Here is a 26,095-nt window from a genome sequence, read left to right on the forward strand (position 1 = left end):
GTAAGTTTTGGTTGACCGTAAGGTAGGGTCCAACAATACGAAGCGTGAAGTTTTGTTTGGAAATTTAAGGCCGGAATGGATATTGTAGCAGGTTAAACTCCTGCTTGTGAAAGCACCCTACAAGAAATCAATTACCTCTTCACATACCTCCTTAAACCCACCTTAGTTAACTCCGCATTTCATTTGGACCTACCTAGTCGAAAAAGCAAATTTAATGGGCCTTCCGTTACTTGCGCTTGACTACAACGATTGATACACTAGCCGATTTAGTTGGGGCTTGGAAGTGCCGCTACAACATTTATAATCATATATCACTATTTTTTACCTGTTTCTCGTTGGCTTCACTCTCGAAACTCTTCGTATACTCCGTTTTAGGTGCATTATCGAATATGCAATGATAATGATCGAGTATGCGATCCATCGAGGACAATGTCTGCCTTTGCTCAGCGTCAACAGTCAAAATGTTGATGGGCAATTTTACATTGCAAGTCCAAAAACTTCGTGCCATGCCTTCAGCGACAAAATATAGTTGCCCGGCATTCGGCGACTTTAGCTCCACTATATTACTTATGGAATGTCGCTTACTAGTCGAGGGTTGTTCTATGGGCTCCCGTTTGGGTTTCATCAAAACAGCTACGACATTTTCAAAGAATCCAAAGAGGGAGTCGTAAATGTAATACGGTATGCGTAAGGAGAGCAAACGACGCTGATAATGTGCCGACAGCGAATATGCTGGACTTGTTAGTTGACTAGGCAGCAGTTCTAGAATCCTGCGTTTATTTGCCACAATCAGGGCACCATTACGCGCTATCTTGAAGGCATTTTGCAGTATTTCTTCCGAGAATTTTTTAAAAATCTCAAAAGCTTGCGCCGTGTAAGTGGTCTTGTCCAGCGCCGAGCAAAGTGAGCTATGCAGTACACCAACTGCAAGCATTGTTAGCGCTTCTTGTTCATTGCATGGATTTTGGTATTTCATAATCCTTTCATCCGTTGCTGCGGACCGCATACTAAAGCGGCGCTTGAATTCGTCAAGAGTGTCGGGTATCATAAATCGTGGTCTCATAGCATCTGAAGTTCCCTTACCTCTAATATTGTTCACCATTTGATACAAATAATGAAAGATCTGTATGAAGTGCACGGCTAAAGCGTCGCTGTATTCCTCGCGCTGTGGATAGATATTTTTCAATTGTTGCAGAAAGTTTTCCCCGTAACGCCGGTGTATTTCGACGCTTGTTTGTAAGATATGCACCCAAGTGGGAACTTCGGGAATATGTCGATCCTTTTTCATGATATATTGCATGCGGCGATGGCACGCTTGCGACGTTTTGTTGCGTATACCCAGATGTTGTCTGATAACGTCTCGACAAATTTTACCAACTACCATGAGCCCCAAAACCGGTACAGGCGCAGCTATATAGATGTACACGGCGCGTGCTAGCTTCAGTAAATCATCCTCGTCCTTGGTCCAGCAGGCGCGTAGAGTACGCATATTCTTCAGCGCATCGCGATCAGTGGCGTCCCGAATAGAGGCAGACTTCTTTTTCGTAGTGCGTTTTACTGTAGCCGAATGTGACAGTCGCGTGATTTGCGATGCGTGCATGCGTGTCTTACGTAAACCCATGAGACGCAGGTGTTTGCTGCTGGCACCACGCAACAACGCTGCACGTCCACTGCGTATTTGCTTCGGTTTGGTGTTCGTATGCAATACCCATGACCAACCGCGCATGGTGTGCGCAAATAATTGAGCAGCAAGACCAGCTGCACCTGCGCGGTCACCCGGCACGTCGCCATTATCATATTGAGGGGCTTCGTCAAAGCCTACACTACGCACAAATTGTAGAAGCTTAGCCCTTTCAGATTTCCCTTGAAGTTTGGCACTACGAACACCGAGTTTGGTGTAAATGCAAATACGATGTAGCTGGTTCCAGTATTGAGCAATATCTTCGAATGTTGAAAAATAGAAATCTAGCTTTTCATACTTCTGGGCTAAATTGACCTTGGCATAGCTCGCTTCTGATGGTGTGGTATCGATGATTTGTGCAAGTCGATTCAAATATACCCATATCTGCATTGAATCTTTGAAATTAGTGTTTTCATTAACCTGTATTAACCCCATGTGATTCAATAATTTAAGTACCAAGCTACAAATGCGCTGAAGATACGTGCGATTAATTTGATTTTGTAATTCAACTGGTAACTGACGCAGCAAGTAGTGCTGGCGCACAGGATGTGTTAGATATTCACCTAGCATATCGCCATCTGTTTGCTGAAATCTAAATATTTTATTAAAAATTGACAGCGGCATCCGGTCAATGGCGTCCAAAAAGTATACCCAGCCAGCAGGTTTGTCTGCATAATTCGGTAAAGGTGTTATGAATGCGCGCCAGCTAATCTGCTGCGTGTACGCATGCTGCACTTCACCTCCAGCATGCAAACTTTCTAAAAACTGATTAATTTGCAATGCAGGCTCAGATTCTTTCCAAATTTGCAGCAACGTCTCGTCTATTTCCAACATATTTTGATGTTCGTTCAACTCCACTACGATATAAAAAAGAAATTCGTGCATATAACGTGATATGAGAAACTTTGGAGGTTTAGGCAGATTGTTATTAGTCATATGTTCGGGGGTAGATTCCATCTTTGTGGGCTTGACCTCAGCAACAGCTTTGTGAGGCTTTTTGGAAACTTTCCGAGAAATACGTAGCCGATTCCGGTTTTTTTGCTCCTCACGCTCTCTCGCTATTAATAGCTTATTTTTTAAGCGCTTAACTTCGCGCTGAATCAACATGTGATTTGCATCTACTGCAGGATGGGCTGCATAACGGTAAATGCGCAAGTGCCCTTGATATTTAAGCACGACTTTATATATGTTTAAATTGTCGGTTTTATGAAGTTCCTCAAGCAGTCGTCGCATGGACTTAGCACATATCTCATCTGTTAATCCTTGTTCTTTCTCAAATGTATACAATCTGTGGCGTATTATGACCATTTGTAAGACTGCATGCTCGTTTAGCTGGCGAACTATAAAATCACGACGCGACTGTTGACGCTGTGTATGAATCACGCGAAATTGCTTGTCTTCGTACTTGTCTTCTTCCACATTGGCTTCGATTTGTGGGCAATCGACAGTGAATGTGTCTTCAAGCTGGGTTATAGACTGGAGAAGAACTGAATATTAAGTACAAAATTTAGCAAAACATAAATTTGTCCTACCGGTAGCTCATTGAACTTTATAATTGCAGTTGGTTCTGAATAATTTTCCGTTTTAGTAGCTTTCTCTGCATTTGCTACTTCCAAAGCCACGAACCTAAAGATTAAAAGATGTAATTTAATGAATCCTTGAGTGCTTATTATTATGCGTTACCTATAAACTCTTTGCCGCCCTTCATCTACGGCATGCGTTACTATCAGTCCTTCACGCTGCATACACTTAACCATTTGCCGTATTATGGAGTGTGATTCACTGAGGTAACTGGCGAGTTCTGTATGACTGCAACCGCGAGCACCATGTCGTAAAACTGCGCGATAAAATTCCTCTTTGATTGTCATATCTACAAAAGCATGCTTATTGTCAACATAAGCATCCGAGAAGTTGTTTTCGTCTTCTTTTTGCTCGTCCAAAAAGTCAGCAATAAGTTCGTTAACAGGTTTTTCAGAGTTTTTTAAAGTGATCGAAAGGACATTAAGATCCTTTCCTTTATTAGTTTTTCGTCCCACACCTACCTTCTACAAAACGGTTGATAAAATTCATTAATTGGTTGTCGTCGTCGACAGTATTTTTTGTCGCATCTTGTAACTACTACATGGAAACATTACACTCACCTGCAGCTCGAAAATGTGCTGAAAAAATGGTGTTAATGCGAGACGGCGAAATGCCGATTTACGTGCAAATGATGGAACCGCTTTACGCAACTGCACCAACGGAAGGTATTCCCCAGGGGCTTCTTTAACCAAAGTATAAATTTTTTCCAGAAGATTTGTTATATTACGTGGTATTTCCGGTACATACTGCGAGAGATTGAGTAAGGCTGTATTACAGAGGCGATCATCGCGATATTCATGGAATGGTTGTTGTACTATCAACCCATAGTAAATTAATTTATTCCTAAAGATAGTTGGTTACATTATAAAGGATGATTATTTTTGTAAATGGTGTAGTAGATTACTTAATATAAAATAGCACAGAGGAATCTTTGCACATCGTAAGGAGAGATTGAGGTCCAGATGTTGTTTCGCCATTATACCGTGACCGACCAATTGCTTCCCAAAAGCAGTATTGTGTTACCGTGAAATCCCGCGGAATCGGTTTGTTTCTGGGTGTAAGAACGCAAAGGCGTAAATTTTGTGAAGCTACTATAACAAAGCGATTACCCCAGCTAAGTGCAGAAGTGGAATGTTAATGGAGGTTATATTTAAAAAAAAAAAGATACTCACTGGTCAAATACAGATTCAGCGCTCAAATCATTGACTTCAGTGGCTTCAATACGTTTTCTCTCCTTATAGAATTCACAGGAACCTTGAATTTTGCCATCCTCAATTGGGACAAACTTGTACCGCGGAAATTTTTCAGGATCCTGTTCAGTCAAATAAGTTAATTAATTGCATATATAATTGCATGTTTATATATTTCGTACCAAAGCACGCGGCACTCCAAAATCAGGATCTTCGTAGGTGAAACGACATTCTAATGGAAATGTTGCTCTCTCAGTAGGTAATTCATAAAAATCTAATTGATGAGTATTGCGCTTTATGAAATCCCACACACGATTCAGCACATCTGAAGGTAATGGAATCGGTGCTTCTAAATCTAAACTTAAGTAAGCCCAGAGTACTGAAAGCATCACACAACTGTTAAGCATAATGACGAAAAAAATTCAAAAGTCAACTTTACATGAAAGTGTCATTCCTTCCAATCCCTCCAAAGCAATTTCTTCCAATATAATCTGGGAAACTGGACTGCGTCTAATTGGACGAATCATTTTCGCCTTCAGCTTCTCTATATAGACCAATTGACTATGATGCCTTGTGTGAATTAAACCATCTCTGGGATCACGCTGTGCGTAATAAAATAGGTTAGCGATTAAGAAGCGGACCTGTTTTAACCGCAGTTAATTGAGACCGGATGGTATCGAAGTGTATTCCGCGTCACTTAGTTTATATGTGTACTGCTCCAAATTGTTAAAAAATTATTTTTCCCCCATAAACAAAGGCAAAAACAAGTGTTTACAAACTAGTAGGAATGTCAGTAAAATATCGGTGCATCGAAAATATCGATGTTTTGTTTCGATGCACCGACAATTTTCAACTCAATATATAAATAACCGATGCATAAGCTTTACTTAAGTTCTGGGCTTTAATTAGCTCAATTACAGTGCCTAATTAATTTTAAATTTTGTAAAATTTTGCGATAGCATGCGTATTTTTTGGGAAGTAATATTTGAAAAATTATATTCGAATCGGTGCACCGAGATGTATCGAAAAATATCGATATTTTTTTAATATTTTGATACGTCGAGTCAAGAAAGTATATCGATGTACTTTTGCCACTGAAATCCCCATGAACCATAGCTGTGTATAATAACTTCTCTAGTAGAAAATTGCAGCGAGAGCGTAAAAGCAAAATAGAGCGTGAAATTGAGATAAAGTTATTAAACACAAAATTAGTAAAAACTTGCAAGTGAATAGTTATTGCACTCTTTTGACATCCTGCTGTAAATATTTTACTATTTATAAATCAGTTTTACCCCCTTTGCATTATACACAAGCACTTACACAGTCCAGTAAATCATTAATATTTTGATTTCCATTCTTTTTACTTTTGTTCATGCTTAACCAATTCAACAAATGGCGGCTTTTGACATTTGTTCTTCTTCTTCTGCTAGCTAATTTCTGTTAGTAAAAAATTCGATAGCAAGAATTTGCAGCTGGGATGAAGCGGGCTGCAACAGCAGTAACAACCCTGCGAACTTTACGTTCACCTACGTGAACGTCGGTTGGTATGGGTAGTGCAGCGAAGGAGAAGTTGACATAGGTCCGGTGATCCGCGGAAGCAAAGTCGGCTGGTTTATCAATCGACATGATTATAGGCAGATGGTCTGATGCTAAAGTCAGCATAGGTCGCCATGATACGCTGTTTATCAGACCAGCGCTGACTATTGTTAGGTCTGGCGAACTGCAGCAGCTCCCCATAACCCTGGTGGATGCGTCGTCGTTCATTGTGCAGAATGTCAGATCGTCTATCTGCTCAGCCAATTGTGTTCCCTACGATCGTTTGATAGTCACCAACTATCATGCGGTTTTCACCTCTGAGGAGCGCACCTATTTCAGGATGATATCCTGCCGGGCAGCTGGTGGCAGGGGGTATATATATGTTAAATATTTCGAGCTCGACATCGCCTGACCGGATAGCAATTCCCTGACTTTCTAGGATGGTATCCCTGCAGTCGATGTCTGCTTCGATAGGACGATACTGCACGGTGTGGTGCATGATGAACGCTAGGCCTCCACCATTATCTGGCTCGCGATCTCGGCGGTGCACGTTGTATCCGGCGCAATTCAACAGTACATATTGAATTGCCGTGCAGCTTCGTCTCTTGGACCGCAGCTATTAATATTCCGTGCCGACCGTTATCTCCTCGATCTTGCTCTGAAGTCCGTTACAGTTGAATTGTAAAATCTTCGTGTGCCTAGTGATGTGTGTTGTGTTGCCGTGCCGCCACATGCTGTGCCTGCTGCTGCTGAGACTGCTGCCCTGTGGTGTTAGTGGGCGGCGTCGCAGTTGGGGGTTGCGACCGAGCGGCACGGCATGGACCCTCATAGTCCCTCGTCCAATCTCGCGTGGTGCACAGTCTTGAGCATGCCCTAAAGTGACACCAGCCAAGGCAGTTGTATCTGAAGTGTGGTCTGTTGTGTCTGTGGTATTGTCTATTGTATTGTGTTGTTGTGCGGTTGTGTTTGTGTTGTGCCGTGGAGGCAGCTCGATTGGCGCAGCAAGGAGCCACATACGCAGTAGTTCATTGCATGTGAGTCGTGAGGCCTGAGCAAACTCGGAGATGGCTCCACCCATTGCACGTATTGCATCTGACGGAGGTGGAGTTGTGGTGTAATCGTCTCTGGTACACGCAGCAGGGGTTAGATCGCCGAAACAACAGCCCTTGGTCGGGTAAAACCCGAGTCTTCCGGTACGTAAAAACGGCTGTCATGGGAAAAACTTTTGTCGCGGCAACTCGTTACTTGTAGGAGAAGGGGAGACGAGGAAGGGGGAAGGGCACCGAGTGGCTCGTGCTCGGGCAACATGCTTTGTGCTTTCGTTCGTCTGAGTAATTCTAGTTGTCCGTTCACAGCTGACAACAACAATTGTGTACAAAAGAATTTCTCTGTGTGAACGCGAAGGGCAACACCAAAAAAGAAATTGCCGAAAATGAGCAACAAAAGTTTCTCTCTGTGTGAACCTAGTCTAAGGTTGCAGACAGAGTGGAAGCGAAGCCGAAGATGAAGATGAAGACGGCTCCGAAGACGAATTGTTTGCGTTGCGGCCAAGCTGGCGAATGTACATACTGGAAGATGAATGATATGAGGATTGGTTTCTAAATAAAACCTTTTTTTAAATGAAATCAAAAGAAAATAAAGAAAAAACAGCAATTCATGAAATAATTTGTATAGGACAACTTTTGGAGAATTTCGCCATTTCTATTATGTGTTACGACAAAGGACAGACATTATTCGAATATACAAGAATGCCAATTTATACGTTTGATTACATTTTGCCAAAAATTTAGCCAATTTCTTGAAAAACGCGTTTTTCACAATTGCAAACAGTTAAATAAATTGTAAACAACTCATCACAGCAAGCGATTCGTCTTTGAAAACAGTACCGCACAGTTTCAAGCTGACCGGTTGCGCAACGTCTTCACCTTCGTCTTCGTTTGCACTGTGATCACTTTCACATGTTTACTACTGCACTGTTTTTCGCCTTCGGCTTCGTCTTCATCTTCGGCTTCGCTTCCACTCTGTCTGCAACCTAAGAGTAAAAGCCAGCGGTACCTGCTTCATCTTATGAGACAGAAGCAGGGCAGATATAATACGATGTTTCCACGCTTCGTAATTCGCTCTCCCATTCGTCATTCGTCTTGCCAATTACCTTCCGAATTACGTAATTCGCCATACAAAATTTTGTATTTGTAACATTGATCTCAGCTCGATTGGTGAAATCTTATATTCTATCATTCTTGTTTAATAATTATCAATTATTCGTCTCATTGGGTTCCAGAAATTGGATTTAATTTTTTCAGTGTTCTACACGATGTATTTTAAATATTTCAGTGTTGCAGCATCATATTTAATAGGTTGAATAACAAGTATATTTTATTTAAAATATCTCTTACGTTCGATTTCTTTTAAGTGATTCCATGTTTATTTGTATAACATTTTGTTGAAGCTGTACTTAAACGGTACACTAGATACTTAAAATTCACATATTTTATTTGTCCATTTGTATATATTTTCGTAACTTTTAACTCGATCGGTCCCGCGACCGTACACTGAAGGAGCGCTTTTGCGACTGATTGCAAATTCTTGCTGACTAAAATTTGTCCAGCGAGAATTTGCAACTTCTCTCCAGGAGAACTGTCAATTTGCGCTCAGTTTTTGAGTGATGGATAATTTTTTTGATCTCAACGAACGCGATTTGAGCAAAAATTATAATTCGTACAAATTTTTTACTCGACGAACAAACCTAGTGTTGCCAACCGAATGTACTTACATTTTTAATTCATTCACAATCATCACATGCCGGATAATTTTTTTGTTTACGTTTTCTAAATTATCAGCTGTGATATTTATTTGGATAGTATTTGGAAATATGTCGAAATCGTTGAAATCTTCTAAAAGCTCCAGCTCCCGTGAGGATGAAACCAATTTGATCAACTTTTCCTTTTGCGATCACAAATCCAGCTTCAGACATTTGCTCCAAGGGGATGATAAGTATTTGACTCCTATAGTAGAAGATGAGGCAGATTTTTGGAAGTTCGCCAATAAATATGAAAGCATGCTTAGAAATGCTGGACAACCAATTCTTATTAAGCCCTTGCATGACGCTGATATGTATGATCAAGAAACATTTCACAAACGCAAATATATATCATTGGAATTAGAACGGGGTACCAAATGGGAACAATTAAGACGAGGTTGTCACAGTAGCGACGAAAATATATTTACAAAACTGAGAGCCCGACAGTTCAGAGAAATTGTGCTTACTTATTTGGACTTCAAGCAAAAGGAGAAATTTGGAAAAATTAAACAATTGCGTAAAGCACAAAAATCACTACCAATTTCTCGCTTCAAGCAAAAAATAGAGGAGGAACTGAAGCGAACACGAGTACTGATCATTGCTGGTGACACCGGATGTGGAAAATCCACGCAGGTACCTCAGTTCTTATATGAGTTTGGATATCGTAGCATAGCTTGTACACAGCCACGCCGTTTGGCATGCGTCTCGCTGTCAAAGCGTGTGGCGCATGAAATGCTGGATGACTATGGTTCAAAAGTTGGTTTTCAGATACGATTCGAAAAAAATAAAACCAAGAATACAAATATACTATTCATTACCGAAGGCTTATTATTGAGACAAGTAAGATATATTCGTATGTATTTTCACTTTATTTACGTTTGGTTTAAAATACTTTATCTGCTTTAGTTGGCAGTGGAAACAAATTTAGAGCAATACGATGTTCTCATATTGGATGAAATACACGAACGTAATCTATTTGGCGACTTCTTGTTGGGAGTTACAAAATGCTTGCTGCATGCTAAGCCAGAGCTAAAGCTAATACTTATGTCGGCAACCATAAATGTAAACTTGTTTTACAATTACTTCGAGAATGAAGGGTCTGCGCTAATTGAGGTACCTGGAAGATTATATCCAATAAAAACCATGTTTATGCCTCCTGCAAGTTTGGAATTGAAAGGTGGCGCTGGGGGCAGTAAGAGTTCTTCCAAAAGCTCCAATCGTTTGGATCCAGCACCATACATACAGGTGCTAAGCTTGATAGATCAGAAATATCCGAGTATGTTGGTACAAAATCTTTTCAAAATACTTATCAAATAATAAACTAAATAAAATCAAATTTTAGCCACGGAACGTGGAGACGTACTGATCTTTGTTAGTGGTGTAAACGAAATCGCTATAGTTTGCGATGCAGCCAAGGAATACTCTGAGCAAAATTCCCATTGGATTATATTACCTTTGCACAGTGGTTTGGCTTTAGCTGATCAAGATAAAGTGATACTACTTTGTATTTACATATAAAATGCCGTACAATGTAAGTTTTTTAAATTTATTTTCTTTAGGTTTTCGACTACGCTCCTGAGGGCATGCGTAAATGCATAGTATCCACAAATATTGCTGAAACGTCGCTCACAGTGGATGGTGTGCGTTTTGTTATCGATTCGGGCAAGGTGAAGGAAATGAGTTATGATGCTAGTTGCAAAGGTCAACGACTAAAAGAATTTTGGGTATCGAAATCATCAGCTGAGCAGCGTAAAGGACGTGCTGGCCGTACTGGACCGGGCGTAAGAAATATTAAAAACAACACCTTGTCCAATAATTTATATATTTACATACATCTATATGTATTCTGTAGACCTGCTTCCGTCTCTTCTCAGAGAAGCAATATGCCGCATTCGAAGCGTATCCAACTCCAGAAATCTTCCGTGTTCCGCTAGAAACAATACTTTTGCAAATGATTGCAATGGGATTGCCAAATGTACGCTCATTTCCGTTCATTGAATCCCCGGAAGAGGAATCCATTGAACAAGCCATATGGTCCTTGAAGCAGCATGTGAGGAAATCACACATACTTTCACTTAAGATTTGTTGCCAACTTGTTTTTTCAGAATGCACTAGCTGTTGATGAAAAAATAACACCATTAGGCAGGTCACTTTCAAACTTACCAGTGGAAATAACAATTGGCAAAATGCTGCTCATGGGTTGTGTTTTTCCTGACATTGAAAAAATATTAACTTTAGCAGCCACGATGAGCGTACAAAATCCGTTTACAAATCGCGCCTATACGGATCGCAAGTGTGAGGTGGGTACCAAATAATTTGAAAAAAATTGAATGAAGATAGTAATCCAAAAGTTTGCCAAAAAAATTTAAATATTTATCCTTCGTAGCAAGAAAGAGAGCCTCTGCAATCCGACCAAGGCGACATATTCACGCTTTTGCGGGCTTACAATGAGTGGTTGGAACTTAAATGGAATAATGAAAATACCAGGAAGTGGTGTCATAAACTGGGAATTGAAGAGCAGCGGTATGGTAAAAAAAAAAACATTTAAAGAAAAGGCTTTTCATTTCTTCTCCCTTCTGCAGTTTCTATGAGATCACTAAATTGCGTAACCAATTTCAAAACATTCTCGAAAGTTGTAATATGACATGCAAAAACGAGGATACCACTCAGCTAACAAGCGCTGAACGTGCGCGTCGTCACGGTGAAGTGCGCCAGCTAAGAGCTATGAAGCGTAAACAGAAATATCAGGAGCCTCGGAAACGAAAGATTCTTAAGCATATCAGCTACGGTGGAGATGAAGAGTTCGATGACGCCGCTGCTGGCGATGATATACGTGATGTAGATTTTCGGCTTCAACACGATGCCGGAAAATTAGAAATTCTCTTACACTCTTCCAAAGTGGATAAATTACGCGATGTACTATTGCTGAAGCTAATTATAGTTAGTGGCTTTTATCCACAAATTGCTATCGCCGACGAATTCAACTACTGCAAAAGCGGCAGTCAACAGTTCTTTCACACCTTTCTCAAACCTTTTATATCCATACATCCAAATGCATACTTTGCAAAGTATTATGATGTACTGAAACTTAATGATAGCGACATCTTAGACAAACCAAACTATTATACACCAAAACAGTTGCTTAGTACACGGCATCAGGTGTTGTGCTATCAGTAAGCATTTAGTTTGCAGTGAAGTTACATTTTACATACCTATGAATATTTCATTTATTTATTTTTTTACTGGTAGGAATTTGCTAGAGACGGCAAAGCCTTATTTGATGAATTGTATTCGAATGCCAGCTGCTCAGGCTCTACTCCTATTTTCCTATTCAGTCGATACGAATGCGTCAGTAACACGCATAGTGTGTGATTCATGGTTATGCTTGGAATTTCCTGTGCCTGAAACGGGCTGTGAGCTCCTATGCCGCGCCATCAAACTCCGCAGGCTCTGGGCCAAATTGTTGTCACAAAAACTGACTGGTAAGTTAAAGTAAAAAAAAATGTAATTCTTGTGCAATTTGTTGGTTAGCTTATGCTTTCTATTGTCTGCCGTGTATTCGCATTAGATTTAGTCAACAATGTAGAAAGTCAAAGTATTAAAAAAGAAAAATCCGCCAAGGATGAGGAGGGCGAACTTTGGGAATCGCTCATAGATTTTATGAGTGTCAATGTAAGCTACACAATAAAACGTTTGCTGCCAGCAGATTTGAAATCGCTTTACACGCACATAAAGCTTAATTCTGAGTTATTAAGGAACAATCCATTTGCTTCTGACTATGCGATTAGCGAAAATGATGAAAAAGGTGGTATAAACGTTGCTGAAAATGTGGTATATGGATGGTGGGTTAAATGAATATGTTTATAATTCAAAATATACTCCACCATTTAACACGTTTTCAACTTTGAAATTTAGTCTACAGGAAGTACAATGGACATTAGCAATGGAAGCTGAGATGCGGCAACATACGTGGGTTTGCAAAACTTGTGAAACGGAAATGGCTTTGGACACGATTGAGAAATTATTGCACAAAAAAGGTGAGTCACTTTTAAACTAAATTAAATAAGTTGTTTCGTTTTTTTCTTGTTTTCATTCTCGATGCACTTCTTACAGCTTGCAGCACGGCTACTGCGGCTGCAGTTAAAAAACGCGATGCAGATTCTCCGCCCACTGCCAGCACTTCGAAGTCGGGCAAAGGTAGCGCCTACTTTTGTGAGACATGTCAAAAGGAGCTGCACATTAGTAAAATTGATATTTTGAGACACCGAAAATATTGCAATAGAACTGATCACGAATAGAAAAAAGTGTAGACGAAATGTATACATACATACATATGTATGTACATAGATCACGATCCAGAAAATTATGTATTCTATCATTCTTGTATGTAGATAGTTTTTGCTTGTGTTTATTACTCTCATTACATGGTCAGTTAAGTTAATTCATATACATATATATATTTTTATGTAAATGTTGCTCTTAACACTTAAATGTTAAGCTTATTACATCAGGTAAAATAATTTACATACATGTGGAAGTGATTTACAAAATATGAGATGAGCACATTTAGTTAGTACAATATTTACATATGTATGTATATCGAATTAAGCTTACTTTAACAATTTTCGATTTTTCTTCAAAAGATCGGGAGTCAACTATATAACTCGATTTTAAGTATATACACAACTAAAATATTTGAATTGTTAAAAAATAAAAGTAAACGAATGCGCATAATAATCTTAACCAAAATTTTATCTAGTATTTGTATAATATAAATACATAATATGTCAATAATACATTTTTAGTTTGATGTCAAAGATTTTGTGCAATTTGACTCACTTCAAAATCGAGCTACATAGTTAATTCATTAATATTCTAATATATTCGTCAGTTAAATAACAGTAGCTGCATAGTTTTCTTAACAAGAAATGATACTTAAGCGACTTTATTCGTCTAGAACATACTAGTGTGCATTGTCGAATCGTGCGCCAATCTTAGGCACTCGCGGTGAGCGTTTACGTTTTAGGTGCTAAAAAATAACGGCACCATAAAATTCGGCTAAAATAATGGAGGATAATAATATTTAAATTCTTACCTCGTTTATAGCGTTTTGGCTTTCCGCAGCGATAATAACTGGTATTTCAACAACTTGTGCTTGCGTTTGTTGTTGCTGCGGTGGTATCATATTTGACTCCAACTTTTCCTGCTGGATTTGTAAATTATTGAGCTACATGGGAAGGACAGCCAATTAAACATATTTAACTTTATTTTAAAATCTACTTTATGCTACCTACATTTCTTTGCAGGAGCTCTATATTTGTTGTGCTCACTAATGGACCACTAGATCCACTCATTGGTCTTTGTGGCTGTTGTTGCTGCGCCATGCGCTGTTGTGGCGGAGAAGCTTGATAGGGCGGCTGTGTTTGCTGATGAGAATTACCACGTAATACTTGTAATGGAATGAAAGCGCTTTTCTGGCTCATGCCTTCATTTGCCATGCCATGCCGTATATCAGCTGTCATATGCGGCATCTAAAATTATTCGGTACGTTAACTAGGTTTACATGCTTACTATACCACAAAAATTTAAATAAGTTACTGAAAATGGTGCAGTATGTTGCATTGGATGCGGTTGTAACGGCTGAGGTCTTTGTGGGTAGAAACTACTCATGTTGTTGTATGGTGGTGTTGGCATTGGCTGACAATGTGCCATATTGACGCCGCCATAGTGCATAAGAGCCGCTGACTGCGGCTGCAGAGGCCTAATCGATGTTATCGGATAATGCTGCTGACTGTTGTGGGGTTGTTGCTGAGCCTGCTGCGCATCGCTGCGCCAGCCTGCGGGAGGTTGGGGTAATTGCTTTTTCGACGGTTGGGCTGCTGCGCTGTTGCTTTGCGACAGAATAGTTGCGTTGTTCAGACCAAGTCCAAGTAAACTCTTCAAGGCTTGCGTCTCAGCTTGACACTCATTCCCACCAGCCACACTAGAATTGCTCGTTGCCGCCGAGTTTGGCGAGGAGGGGACCGCGTTGATGCGAGATGCTCTATTTGTATTAGGCGACAGCTGTTGCATTTTTTGACCTTCTCCCGACAAAAGTGGTGCAGGCCTTGTAGAAGATTGTGCCACAATACTATTGATTTTACTTAGAAAATCTCCATTGTTCTTCTCTATGTGGTTGCTTTGAGTATTCACTTGGCGCCATTCTTTTTCTGAGGTATGCTTTACTTTAGTTTCTGCCGCTGGCATCCAGAAATCGTCGTTACAACTGGTACTTCCACCTCCTTGGCGCTTGTTTCCTGTTTGTGTCGGTAGCGAAGTTAGAGGCATTGGTATGCTTTCTTTTTGCTGCAAAATAACTACTTTGCTCTTATTACTGCTGCTTGGCCCATTGAAGTCAGTCGGTTGACTTGGTTGTTGCTGCTGCTGTGCGTCACGCTGTACATTGTTGGTGTTGTTATTTGCAAAATATCTGACGTCGTTTGTGAATTGGTTGTTTCTCACATCTTGCATTTCGTTTTGCTTATTATCTACGATTAAGGATGGAAAGTAAAACGATTGAGAAGTGTCAAAAGCAAGAGTGCAGTGAAGTAAAAAAGTGTACATATCTAAATAAATGCAATGTACAAAAAAATCAAGGCCCACCTTGGGTGAAAATTAGTAACAACGATGATTCCGACACCCTATAAACTCGTTCTTCTGCGATACCGTATTTATCATTGCCACTTGGTAGATGTTTGTCGAAGAGCACTTCGTAGAAAGTATCAACTGCTTTTACGCATTCCAACCGCACGGGATTTGGATCGATTACCGGATATACGCCTATAACTGTGCCCTTTGCACCTAAAGGTACCTATTTATGAAAAAGAATCGCGAAGGGTAAAAAAATTGTTCACAGATTATTTATCACTGTAAAAAATTAGAAAAGTACCCACCATGTAAGTAGTCTTAACTACTACAACGCGGTCAAATAATCTCACAGATCGCTTGGGTTTGTACATGTCTGGCAGCGTTACGTCAGGTTTCAGTAGAAGATGAGGCTTCACTTGTAGCTTTACAGTCTTTACAGGTAAAGTCTTGAAAGAAAAAAGGAACAAAATAAAATGTGGAAAAGAATTATGTATTTTTATATTAAAATATATGCTAAATCATTCCACGCACCTTTAATTGTTCTATAGCGTCAAGCACGCCCTGCACAGCTTCCTTTTCCATAGTTTGTGAGCCACATGAACGTCTATCTGCTTGCATATGCTCCTGGCTGTTTAGCCATGTAATAATTTCATCTACCTTATGTTCTCCAACTTCTTCGGGGAATAAATCTTCTTCAAAACAAAATTCATTACGCTCGGAGGAACGACTTAAATAATCGAAAACCATTGGGAATTTTTCAAAATAAGCTTGCACAAGTGAAATAGCCTTTGTTGAGTAAAACCATTGATTGTTGATGCGTCGGCAGTAGCCAGCACGTTCTTCTTGCTAAAGTAAAAAAAAAATTAAATGTGCATAACTATGTTACCCAAAATTTCTTAATTTTCATACCTGTTTAGGAAACTTGAATTGTAATCCAATATTTACTTTGGACACGTTATCTGGCAGTTGCGCCCGTCTAGCGCCAGCTACTACTAATACCGTGCCAGTCACACGACCAAGACACTTCATCTGCAAGCCAATTGTGGCGGCTGCTTGAAAAGAGTTTACATAGTCACGCTCTAATTGTTGTTGCAATAACTTTGCAGCAGAGAAATCTGGCTCCGGTAAAACTGTAATGTTTACTAAAGCAATGTGGGAAAGAATTTTAATGGATTTTAAACGATGAATTTGAAAATGTTTTTCAGTTTACCTTTTAAGCGGCCACATTCGTACACTAATAGTGGGTTGAGTACAGTTCCTTCACTTCCAAAGTATGGGCTACCCAAGAAAAACACCGTACTGTCGGTTGGAAATAAATTTTCCACTTTTTTCGGTTGCAAAACAAAATTCTTTTGTACGGCGATTTCCGAAACTACCCCCTGAAATGTAGGGAGTTAACTATTTTTTTTTTTATCTACTAAACCCGTCGAATTTACCTGAGCAGGATAAGCTGTCACTGATTGACTCCAGGCATCGTTTACTATAATTTTTCCTTGACTGCCGCAAGTGTACGTGGAGCCGATATATGTACGAACATGCACCAAAACTGTGAAGTCATCAAACTCTATGCCCATGCGAGTTGTGAGACTTAACAAAAAAAATAAGTTTTTGGATATTGTAGAAAATTATCACGTAATAGAGGTGCTGCTTAACTCACTGTTCTTGTGCCGTTTTCATATGTATTTGAAATAATCTTTGTTCCATGTCTTTTACACCATCAACATCAATATATTTTTCTTTGCTGGATATTCCAACGACCTTAGCTTTTATTAAATGTGGCCAGCCAGTGTAAACTACCTGATTCAAAAACTTTTCAGAAACGCTATAGATATCGTCGAAACCGTTGCGATTTTGCGGTTTAAGTATAAGATTTTCATTACGACTTGGGTGCTCGAAAACACGTATACGTGCACACTTTAATTCAAACTATTCAACAAATTTAAAAAATTATCTATGTCATGTGTATCAAACATAAAACAGCGACTTACATTGTATTTTAAATGCTTCATTGTCGGAAATCCAGGGAAGAATACCGTACGTGCTGCATTTGGCAATTCAACACATACAGTCTTATCGGACGGTATAGCGATTTCTTTGGACCAAATCTTCTTTTCGGTACAAAACACATGATATAGTGCTTTCATCGAGAAAATACCTGGAACGCTTTCTTGAGGTTCCGGATTGTAATCGTATTGCATCATTGGACCATGCCTATTTCGTTTTATTTCAGCTGGTGTGAGGTTTTGTTCACAAGCTTTCATGGCATGTAGTAAGAGCTTCTACGAAACATTATATGTAAATATAAATAAAAAATAATTAACTTTTGAGAGGAATGAAGAATATGCCACAAATATTCTTACTTCGTCAATAAAAGGAATTAGGACCACCGCTTCCCACTCGTGTTTTTTACCATTTAAATCGGTTTCAAAGTCTTGTGGATAAAATTCCAGCAGTTCGCTCGTAGGGCTAGTCATTAAATCACGATATGCAGAAGGTAATAGGTCCCTGCTAGCTGCTGGTAGAACGGCCAAGAGCTTCAAAAAATATTTAGTAATTTAAAACAGCAATTCTTTGGAATGTGTGATCGACTACCTGTTCGAATGGCAGGAATGGTTTACCCAGATTAAGTTTAATTTTATAATCCTTGAAGTTTTTCAGGTCACTGATGAATGGTGCGTAATGATGGGGATAATACCAATCCCAAGATTGCACACCTCTATAGTAGTAATCCAAAATCCACTGCAATGCGGTAATATAGCAGATAGCTTGTTCACGTTTTGATTCACTGCAAATTACGAAAATTTAATTCATACAATTGATGGGTGCTGCAAAATCTAAGCTGAGCACCTGTTCATATCATTCTGATTTAATTTATTCATATAATAATGGCGCTTGTAGGTTTCAAACTCGTCAGCTATATGTTGTTCTTCATCCGACAAGTCTTCACTGTCGTCTTCCAAAAACTATGGAGGAGGAGTGTTAAATATTTTTTTATGTAGTTCAGACGCGCTTTACACACCTGTCTACTACTCTCTATTAACTCAGTGAGATCGGTATCCTGATTTCCGTCCGTTATTTCAGCTATATCAAAATCAAACGCTTCATCTATGCCATTTTTCGTTTGTTTACCCTCAAAATATTTCAAATCTGTATGGTTTTCTTGAAATATTTCAAATTCAACATCTGCAAGTGCCGCGAAATATTTTTCCAATCGCTCTAAATTTAGTTTCCCCTGTTCATTTATGTTACCTGTAAATTTAAAAAATATAATTCAAAAGCTATACATATTATTTAAAAAATGTTTACTTTCCTCCAAGTTTTGGGTATACTTTAATGTAGGTTTTATATAATAATGGCAGTGCATTCGATGAAATATGCATACATGGCAAATGCGGTATAAAGTCATTGCCAACTAAAAAACCCATAAGTACCCAATCATCGATAAGATTGGATATGTCAAACTTGTCATCATATTTTTTTAATTCGTCAAACTCCATTTCGAGATATTCACGCAACAATCCCAAATGTAAGAGAAAGAATCGTGTTTCTTCTACAGACGTCTGCTTGGTCTTTCGCCCGAATTTGACTTCTTCACGCAACACTACGAAATGCAATTCATGTGTACATTGTCCTAAAATTATCAAATCTGCATCTAGTCCATAGAGACAGTGGCGTGTGTTGGGATCGTAGTCTTTTTGAGATTTGAGGTAACGAATGTAGTCCATAATTTTATGCTCCCCTTCGCCTGGGGCCTAAATCAAATGCAATAGTTGTAAAATAATATAAAACTGATTTTGAACATGGTGTATATATTTAATGTACTCACATCATGGCCGCTGAGAATAACGCGACACTTTTGCCATAATGGATCTGAACTTATTTTATTCTTTATAAAATAGCGTAGTGCCTCTTGTAGGCGCGTCATAAACTCTGTGCCGGGCGTGATACAATTACTATCGAAGCGTTCATGTTCTCGAACTTCGCCACGACTTTTAGCTTGTGCTTCTAGTAATTCAGCATCTTTAGCTGAGCGAAAGCGCCGGCTGCGTTGTTGATTCATTTTAGCGCGTGGCGCTACACCATCAACGGCCATAAAAAATAATTTTTGTGGCTTGATAAGGAAAAATAATTTATCAATGTAATTGAAAATATCCTTAAACATATTTTCTTCTGTTATAGTGAAGTGAAAGTTTCCGTCATCTGGATGTGAACACGTGTGAATGATTCCGTTCATGTCCAGATAGAGATTGTCAAAATCCGGAATCTAGGAAAGAGTAATAAAAATCAATTAAAAATGGACAAAACATTAAGTTACATTACGTACACATTGCTCTCTTGCCAACTCACTGAGGCAAGGGTAACGTTCGCTGATATAGCGAAAAAATTTTGGTACTCCCATATTTTAGGTTTTTGTTACCGATCAATCTACAAAACGGGTAAAAATTATTACAGGAATTTCAATAGAGTATGTACATACATATAATACTTTTTTGCACTAATCCCCAATCCGGTTTGTTGTTGTGCTTGTTGGAAGTATTTCCACGCTGCAGGGATAAAAACTTACCGAACTGCAGAATTGTAAAACTGCAAATATCCAATATATATAAATCCACTTGAATATGAAAACAAAATAATTGCAAAATATTTTGCAATGTACTCCAAGTAATTTGCTAACAAAACAGTTGTACTCAGCCCGATTTTTGCACCTTTTGTTGCAATGAAAAGCAAATAAAAACGAAAATTTGGCAATTCAATCTAAAGTTCCGTTCGATTGATCGCTAAGCACAGTGTTGTATTTTAGTAACTTAACACCAGCGTTGCCGTTTTCAGTCCGATGGGAGTGTTTCATCTTTTTTAAAGCCTTACATTGGGCTGTATGAATAAAAATAAGCAATTGCTTTTTCTTAAAATTTCAGACCTTTTACTCAATTTAATCAAACAAAATTGGAGTAAAATATATACAATTTTAAGAAAAAGCAATTGCTTAGTTTTTATTCATACGGCCCATTATGTTGCTTCCTCTTTTGCAAAAACTACGATTTTGAGATTATCACAGTAAAATATTTAAGCAAAGGTGCACAATATGCGTTCGCCGGCAAATGCGTCAAGTCTTAAATGCTTTTAGCCGGTCTCGGATTGTTATTATTCGCATTAAAACGCGTCGATTGATACCCCTCTTGAATTTTTTGGTAAATTTTGGCCTGGTTCCGCTGAAGTGCACTTTTACCGAATAAACAAATATTTACATACTTATTTTATTAGTAACTCGCAAAGCAAGTGAGAAAACAATGTGTGACGTTCGTAATTTTGAAGTTTGCTATTCCTGTTTTGCTTCTTTTATTATGTGTATTTTGTCGGTGGTTTATTTCAGTGATTTTTAAGCAATTTTCAATAAATTTTTTGTGCAAATATTATTAAAACGAAGTGCGTGGTGATAGTTTGCAAAAACATGTACAAAAATAATAAATTGGTTAGCACAAACGTGCTACATAATTGCTGGCATTTTTTGCTTTATGCTTCGTCTTCATATTCTTTGATTACTTTTCAAAGGAAATAACATGGCGCCGAAATTACAAACGTCAGCTAGAAAATTACTTTTTTCTTTTGCTTCATCTTGTCAGATCTTGTGAAGTTGGATCATGATAGCGAATACTCTTATTAGGTTTGTTCCACAAGAGCCCGCGGGATTTGAGTATCTACCACACAAGGTCTGAAATCTACCACGTATATGCGTTTTTGAGTAGTTTTACTTTTGCTAACACTAAACACTAACAACTGGCAAGTTTTCGACAGGAAACGTGGTTTTATTGTGTTAAATTGCAAAATATATGATTTATAAAAAGAATTAATACCAAAATATTAAAAAAACGGCGAGTTTTGTGAAAGTATTAGCAAATTTCAGTGCATCTAAAGTTTCTAAAGCGCTGGTTATACCTGCATTGTGCTGCAGCTCGTAACATGAGAATTGCCACATATCGAATCTGTTTAATGAGCTTTGCATATAAGCGATTATCCTACGCAGCGCATAACAGGGCATGGCAGCGAAGTCTGGAGAATTTTGATTTTTCGCTATGTGGTATAAACGTACTAAAAGTTTCAGAAATGTAGGTATTTGCTAATTTTATTAGCCATATAAAAGAAATACACAAAAATCATTGTTTAGAGCTGATTTAGGGCCGGCTGTTCAATGTCTGATTAACACAAATCGAAGGCAGAAGCTCCGGTTAAGCACAACGACTGCTTTATCGATCGCATGTTACATGCATGATGTCGAAATCGTCGATAGTGTAGTGGTAGTGATAACCGGATATTGAACAATCGATCCTTATTGATTCCGGGCACAAAATGTAGTTTTTTTAAGTTCCTCACGCTCTGGGCACTATTGGCACGTGTTGACACATTTATGACACTTGTTATAGAGTAACATATTTTTACGCTCATGTAGAATTCAGTTGGGTTTTGAGTTTTACGTTGAAAATGGTATAGCAGTGCAAGCATGCGTAACCGGGCTATAATTACCAAAACAGCCCGGAAAACGTGTGGAACAAAGCTATTGTAGGATATTTCATACGTCATCTTTCTTCATAAACAAAAATCTTAATTTTGAACATATTTTCAGTGTAACATTTTGGTTTAAAAAATTTTTTTTTTTTAAATTATTTTTAATAAAAAACAGCCCAAAATTTTTAAAATTGAAGAAAAATCGGCACTTATGGCATCGCTGTATTTTGCACAAAGTATACCGTCAACTCGTGATCCACACGTGTGGACTTCAATTTCGGAATGTCAAATAGTGTTGCTTTTTTCGCTGTCTGCATATTTTTTCCAGCGATTAATTAGAAAAAGTCTGTAAACAAAAAATAAATAATTTTTCCTTAATTTGGCAAGCAAGTGTAAAATTCACTGTTGTTTCTATATTAATTATGATATACGGAGATCGAAAGGCCAAATTTTCGAATAAAAAACATGCTCCGACGCGAGCAACGCCTTCGGTGAATAGCAGCGGAGGAGCAGCGCCCAAGCCCCACTGTTAACCCAACCCAAAAGAAAAAAATGGAAGCTTCGTCGGGTTGTAAAGTGTCATAGATTGAACTAAAATAAATTATAAACAATAAAAGTGTAAGAAAGACACTCATTACTTAAGTAGAAAGTGGTACAGCGGCCGGTAAATAAAGAATTTAGGCACTTATCGAATTTACGAAACACACAAACACACAACAAAATGGACGCAGATAAGAATAGTCATGAAACAAAAGTCATCTATCACATTGATGACGAGACTACCCCATATTTGGTGAAAATTCCCATACCCTCGGCGCAAGTGACACTGAAAGACTTCAAAATGGTGCTCAACAAACAAAATAACAACTACAAATATTTCTTCAAATCTATGGATGCAGATTTTGGTGTCGTAAAAGAAGAGATTGCCGATGATTCTACGATACTTCCCTGTTTCAATGGACGAGTAGTTTCTTGGCTGGTTTCGGCCGACGGTACAAATCAATCTGATAACTGTTCGGAATTGCCGGCCAGTGAGTGCGAGGTGCGTCCAACTATGCGTGGTGCTCAACAGCAGAAGATGGGAGGCGGCGGAGTTGGTGGTATGATGGGAGTAGGCATGTCGGCTATGGGTATTGGTGGTGGTGGGGGCGCGGGAGTGGGCGTGGGTATGGCGAATACGGGTGTCATAACAAATCCGATGATGCAGCATCCTCTTACATATCAGTCTGCTTCTGTGCTGTCTAGTGACTTGGATTCGACTAGTTTGTTTGGCACCGAATCTGAAATCACCCTTGATCGCGACATGACCGACTACAGCAGCGTGCAAAGATTACAGGTGCGTAAGAAACCCCAACGCCGTAAAAAACGAGCTCCTAGCATGTCACGTACATCCAGTTATTCATCGATAACTGATTCAACAATGTCATTGAATATCATAACTGTGTCCATTAACATGGAGGCAGTTAATTTTCTGGGCATTTCGATTGTGGGCCAGTCGAATCGCGGCGGTGATGGTGGTATCTATGTAGGGAGCATAATGAAAGGCGGAGCTGTGGCGTTAGATGGGCGCATAGAACCAGGCGATATGATACTTCAAGTCAATGAAGTTAACTTCGAGAACATGACCAATGATGAGGCTGTGCGCGTGCTGCGTGAGGTTGTGCAGAAGCCTGGACCAATAAAATTAGTAGTTGCTAAGTGCTGGGATCCAAATCCAAAAGGATACTTCACTATACCACGAACAGAGCCGGTACGACCCATCGATCCCGGCGCATGGGTGGCACACACTCAAGCATTGACTGCACATGATAGTATTATACCCGATATACCAGAACCGATCAAGGAGCGACTAGATCAAAACAATTTGGAAGAAATTGTAAAGGCCATGACAAAGCCCGATAGTGGTTTAGAAATAAGAGATCGAATGTGGTTAAAAATAACCATACCTAATGCATTTATTGGCGCTGACGCTGTAAATTGGGTGCTAGAGAATGTGGAGGATGTGCAAGACCGACGCGAGGCACGTCGCATTGTCTCTGCAATGTTGCGCAACAATTATATTAAACATACTGTTAACAAGTTGACATTTTCTGAGCAGTGCTATTATGTGGTCAATGACGATCGTAATACCAATTGTCGTTCCAACATTAGTCGCGCTGATACGGAAAGCATTACCAGCGACATTGGTCCACTGCCGAACCCCCCTATCTACATGCCATACTCAGCCACCTATAATCCCAGTCACGGTTATCAGCCCATACAATATGGATTAACAGAGCGACACATCTCGTCTGGTTCGAGTAGCTCAGATGTGTTGACGAGCAAGGATATATCAGCATCGCAGAGCGACATCACATCGGTTATACATCAGACCAATCAGATGACCATACAACATGGCTCAAACAAATCTTCCGGTTCGTCGAATCGTGGCACCAACGAACAGGATGCGTCGGTTTTTAATTACGTACTGTAGAAATTGCAATGAAATTGTGTTTATTCTTTTTATATACAAGTACATACACACATAATTATACATAAATACATTACATGCATACATACATAATTTTGGATAAAATTTGGAGAATTTAGTAACCACAATGATAATAAAAATAATTAAATACAATATAACGATAATCAAAAAAATTAAATAAAAAAATAAAAAAAAATAGAAGCGGTTTATCATTTGCCATTCTTTACGGAGATTTAACATAACTAACGTAGGTACTAAGTGGAAGTTAAGTATGGATAAAATGGACTTTTAGATGCATAATATTCAAAATTTTGGTAATTGCTTTTAAATTTCATTAGTAATCTACTGACTTTTTACAAAAGGTTGATTTTCAAAATATGTCCGATAGGGTATTCTATAACTATTATGTAGTATGTAGTATATTTATTTATGGTAACGCTATATTAATATGGAGGCCCATGAACAGAATTGCAGCACGAAGGTCATGCGTCAGGGTGTTAGATTGCATTCATGTAAGCGTTTAAAATTTTCGTTAGGCCATAGCAAGGTTGGGCCATAGGAAGCTTGACAATCAATCTTTAAAAAGCTGTGTAATACAAAGTGGTATGCAATTTTTTGATTATTTAATTAATATTTTCGTGGTACCAATTTCCAGGTTCTCGCATTTGTTTTGCAGCTTCTGGATCTCGTATTAGCTTTGTGGGATAATAAATAAGGGATCAAACCCGGAGCGATGCGTGAGCTATTTTAGCCGACAGTTTATGCTGCATCCTCCGGCGGACAAAGTCAAACGGCGAGTGACCAGAAGACTGCACAAACTGCCAAAGTTAGTGCGCTTCTTGTTGACACCAGCGTTGAAGTTTGGGTAGCCATCGGGAAGGCGAAAGCCTCCAAAGCCATAGAAGCCGACAGAATGCTGATGTTGAAAAACTTGGGTCTTATTGTCCGATAACTCTCCTTTCCCCAGCAGCGAAGACACTTGAGACCCTGCTATTCCCGCACTACACGAACCACCTGACTGTATCGGGACATCAACATGGGTTCCACAAAGAGCACAGTATGCCAACATCACTTAACCCTCACTCACATTCAGATAACTCTTGGCCTAAACCGTAACCGCCCCTCTGAGAGCGTTGATGATATTTAGGCTTCCTCTCTCCCAAGAGGACTCAAACGGTGGTCGACGAATTATCAGAGTGGTCGATATTCGTCAGTCATTTTTAGAGACAACCAGCAAACTGAGAAAAATTAAAGGGTGTTCCACAGAATTGTGTCTTTTCCTCGCTGCTGTTTAATTACTATACATTAAAGCTCCCTCAACCAACATGGGAGTGTCGATTGTCTCTTATGCTGGCGACTGCTCGATAATGGCGTCTGCGAATGGAATTGATGACTTGTGCTCGAAAGTAAACGGCTACCTCTCCGAACTTTCTCGCTTCTTCACTGCAAGGAGCCTAACCCTCTCCCCTACGAAATCCTGGGCAATCCTCTTTACAACTTGGATGATGGAGGTCAGACTGCAGCTGGGTATTCACGTCGATGGCAAACCAATTCCGACAGTGACAACCCGAAAATCGTGGAGTTACCTTCTGATGTTGCCTCAACACCACCTGCACTACGAGGACCAGATGCTCCCCATTAAGGAACATAACACAATTATCTGCAAGCAGTTCCTAGTAGGGCGCCACAGACGCACAGGGAGCCGGTCC

At 39.3% G+C, this 26,095-nt stretch overlaps 4 protein-coding genes across 7 annotated transcripts in view; 2 read left to right on the plus strand and 2 right to left on the minus strand.

Annotated features, from left to right (window-relative positions):
* The window catches only part of LOC118733290 (general transcription factor 3C polypeptide 1), an 8,176-nt gene extending 2,900 nt beyond the window's left edge, over positions 1 to 5,276 (minus strand). Inside the window, exons 1-8 of the mRNA XM_036462633.1 lie at positions 4,892 to 5,276; positions 4,635 to 4,831; positions 4,435 to 4,574; positions 4,167 to 4,376; positions 3,823 to 4,105; positions 3,365 to 3,726; positions 3,214 to 3,307; positions 326 to 3,157 (exon numbers count right to left, since the gene is read on the minus strand). Coding sequence (XP_036318526.1) covers positions 326 to 3,157; positions 3,214 to 3,307; positions 3,365 to 3,726; positions 3,823 to 4,105; positions 4,167 to 4,376; positions 4,435 to 4,574; positions 4,635 to 4,831; positions 4,892 to 4,979 — 4,206 coding nt within the window. The 5' untranslated portion in view covers positions 4,980 to 5,276. The remainder of the gene's footprint in view (positions 1 to 325; positions 3,158 to 3,213; positions 3,308 to 3,364; positions 3,727 to 3,822; positions 4,106 to 4,166; positions 4,377 to 4,434; positions 4,575 to 4,634; positions 4,832 to 4,891) is intronic.
* Positions 5,277 to 8,774: 3,498 nt separating this feature from the next.
* Positions 8,775 to 13,182, plus strand: LOC118733295 (probable ATP-dependent RNA helicase DHX34). The gene is made up of 12 exons (XM_036462642.1): positions 8,775 to 9,628; positions 9,695 to 10,064; positions 10,131 to 10,279; positions 10,348 to 10,569; positions 10,641 to 10,838; positions 10,894 to 11,088; positions 11,175 to 11,311; positions 11,371 to 11,961; positions 12,038 to 12,270; positions 12,357 to 12,630; positions 12,704 to 12,825; positions 12,902 to 13,182. The coding sequence occupies exons 1-12, from the start codon at positions 8,861 to 8,863 to the stop codon at positions 13,084 to 13,086; spliced, it is 3,444 nt and encodes a 1,147-aa protein (XP_036318535.1). The 5' UTR covers positions 8,775 to 8,860; the 3' UTR covers positions 13,087 to 13,182.
* LOC118733294 (5'-3' exoribonuclease 1) lies at positions 13,167 to 20,171 on the minus strand. 4 transcript variants are annotated; one of them, XM_036462641.1, is made up of 21 exons: positions 19,893 to 20,171; positions 19,740 to 19,840; positions 19,242 to 19,679; positions 18,726 to 19,167; positions 18,435 to 18,664; positions 18,263 to 18,378; positions 18,008 to 18,200; positions 17,776 to 17,949; positions 17,404 to 17,694; positions 17,073 to 17,341; positions 16,852 to 17,002; positions 16,626 to 16,794; positions 16,325 to 16,557; positions 15,947 to 16,261; positions 15,721 to 15,861; positions 15,431 to 15,638; positions 15,007 to 15,315; positions 14,387 to 14,976; positions 14,083 to 14,319; positions 13,884 to 14,015; positions 13,167 to 13,817 (listed from the first exon to the last, which is right to left on the minus strand). In XM_036462641.1, the coding sequence occupies exons 2-21, from the start codon at positions 19,812 to 19,814 to the stop codon at positions 13,752 to 13,754; spliced, it is 4,779 nt and encodes a 1,592-aa protein (XP_036318534.1). In that variant the 5' UTR covers positions 19,815 to 19,840; positions 19,893 to 20,171; the 3' UTR covers positions 13,167 to 13,751. The 4 variants fall into 4 exon arrangements, with proteins under 4 accessions (XP_036318534.1, XP_036318532.1, XP_036318533.1 ...); XM_036462639.1 differs by having other exon boundaries at positions 14,387 to 15,315; positions 19,980 to 20,171; XM_036462640.1 differs by having other exon boundaries at positions 13,167 to 13,814; positions 14,387 to 15,315.
* Positions 20,172 to 22,173: 2,002 nt separating this feature from the next.
* On the plus strand, positions 22,174 to 24,553 carry LOC118733296 (segment polarity protein dishevelled). The gene has a single exon (XM_036462643.1). It carries the CDS (start codon positions 22,638 to 22,640, stop codon positions 24,387 to 24,389), a length of 1,752 nt encoding a protein of 583 aa, XP_036318536.1. The 5' UTR covers positions 22,174 to 22,637; the 3' UTR covers positions 24,390 to 24,553.
* The last annotated feature ends 1,542 nt before the right edge of the window (positions 24,554 to 26,095 follow it).

This window comes from Rhagoletis pomonella, unplaced genomic scaffold, assembly GCF_013731165.1.
Source record: "Rhagoletis pomonella isolate Grant_MI unplaced genomic scaffold, Rhpom_1.0 Rhpom_scaffold_00002, whole genome shotgun sequence".
Taxonomy (NCBI): domain Eukaryota; kingdom Metazoa; phylum Arthropoda; class Insecta; order Diptera; family Tephritidae; genus Rhagoletis; species Rhagoletis pomonella.

Coding starts and splice junctions, on each gene's coding strand:
- LOC118733295 (XM_036462642.1), top strand. CDS start 8,861: ATGTCGAAATCGTTGAAATCTTCTAAAAGCTCCAGCTCCCGTGAGGAT. Junction 10,839..10,893: donor TATGGTCCTTGAAGCAGCAT/GTGAGGAAATCA, acceptor TTGTTTTTTCAG/AATGCACTAGCTGTTGATGA. Junction 12,826..12,901: donor GAAATTATTGCACAAAAAAG/GTGAGTCACTTT, acceptor CACTTCTTACAG/CTTGCAGCACGGCTACTGCG.
- LOC118733294 (XM_036462639.1), bottom strand. CDS start 19,814: ATGGGAGTACCAAAATTTTTTCGCTATATCAGCGAACGTTACCCTTGC. Junction 19,168..19,241: donor TTATTCTCAGCGGCCATGAT/GTGAGTACATTA, acceptor CATTTGATTTAG/GCCCCAGGCGAAGGGGAGCA. Junction 17,950..18,007: donor CATTCCTGCCATTCGAACAG/GTAGTCGATCAC, acceptor TATTTTTTGAAG/CTCTTGGCCGTTCTACCAGC.
- LOC118733296 (XM_036462643.1), top strand. CDS start 22,638: ATGGACGCAGATAAGAATAGTCATGAAACAAAAGTCATCTATCACATT.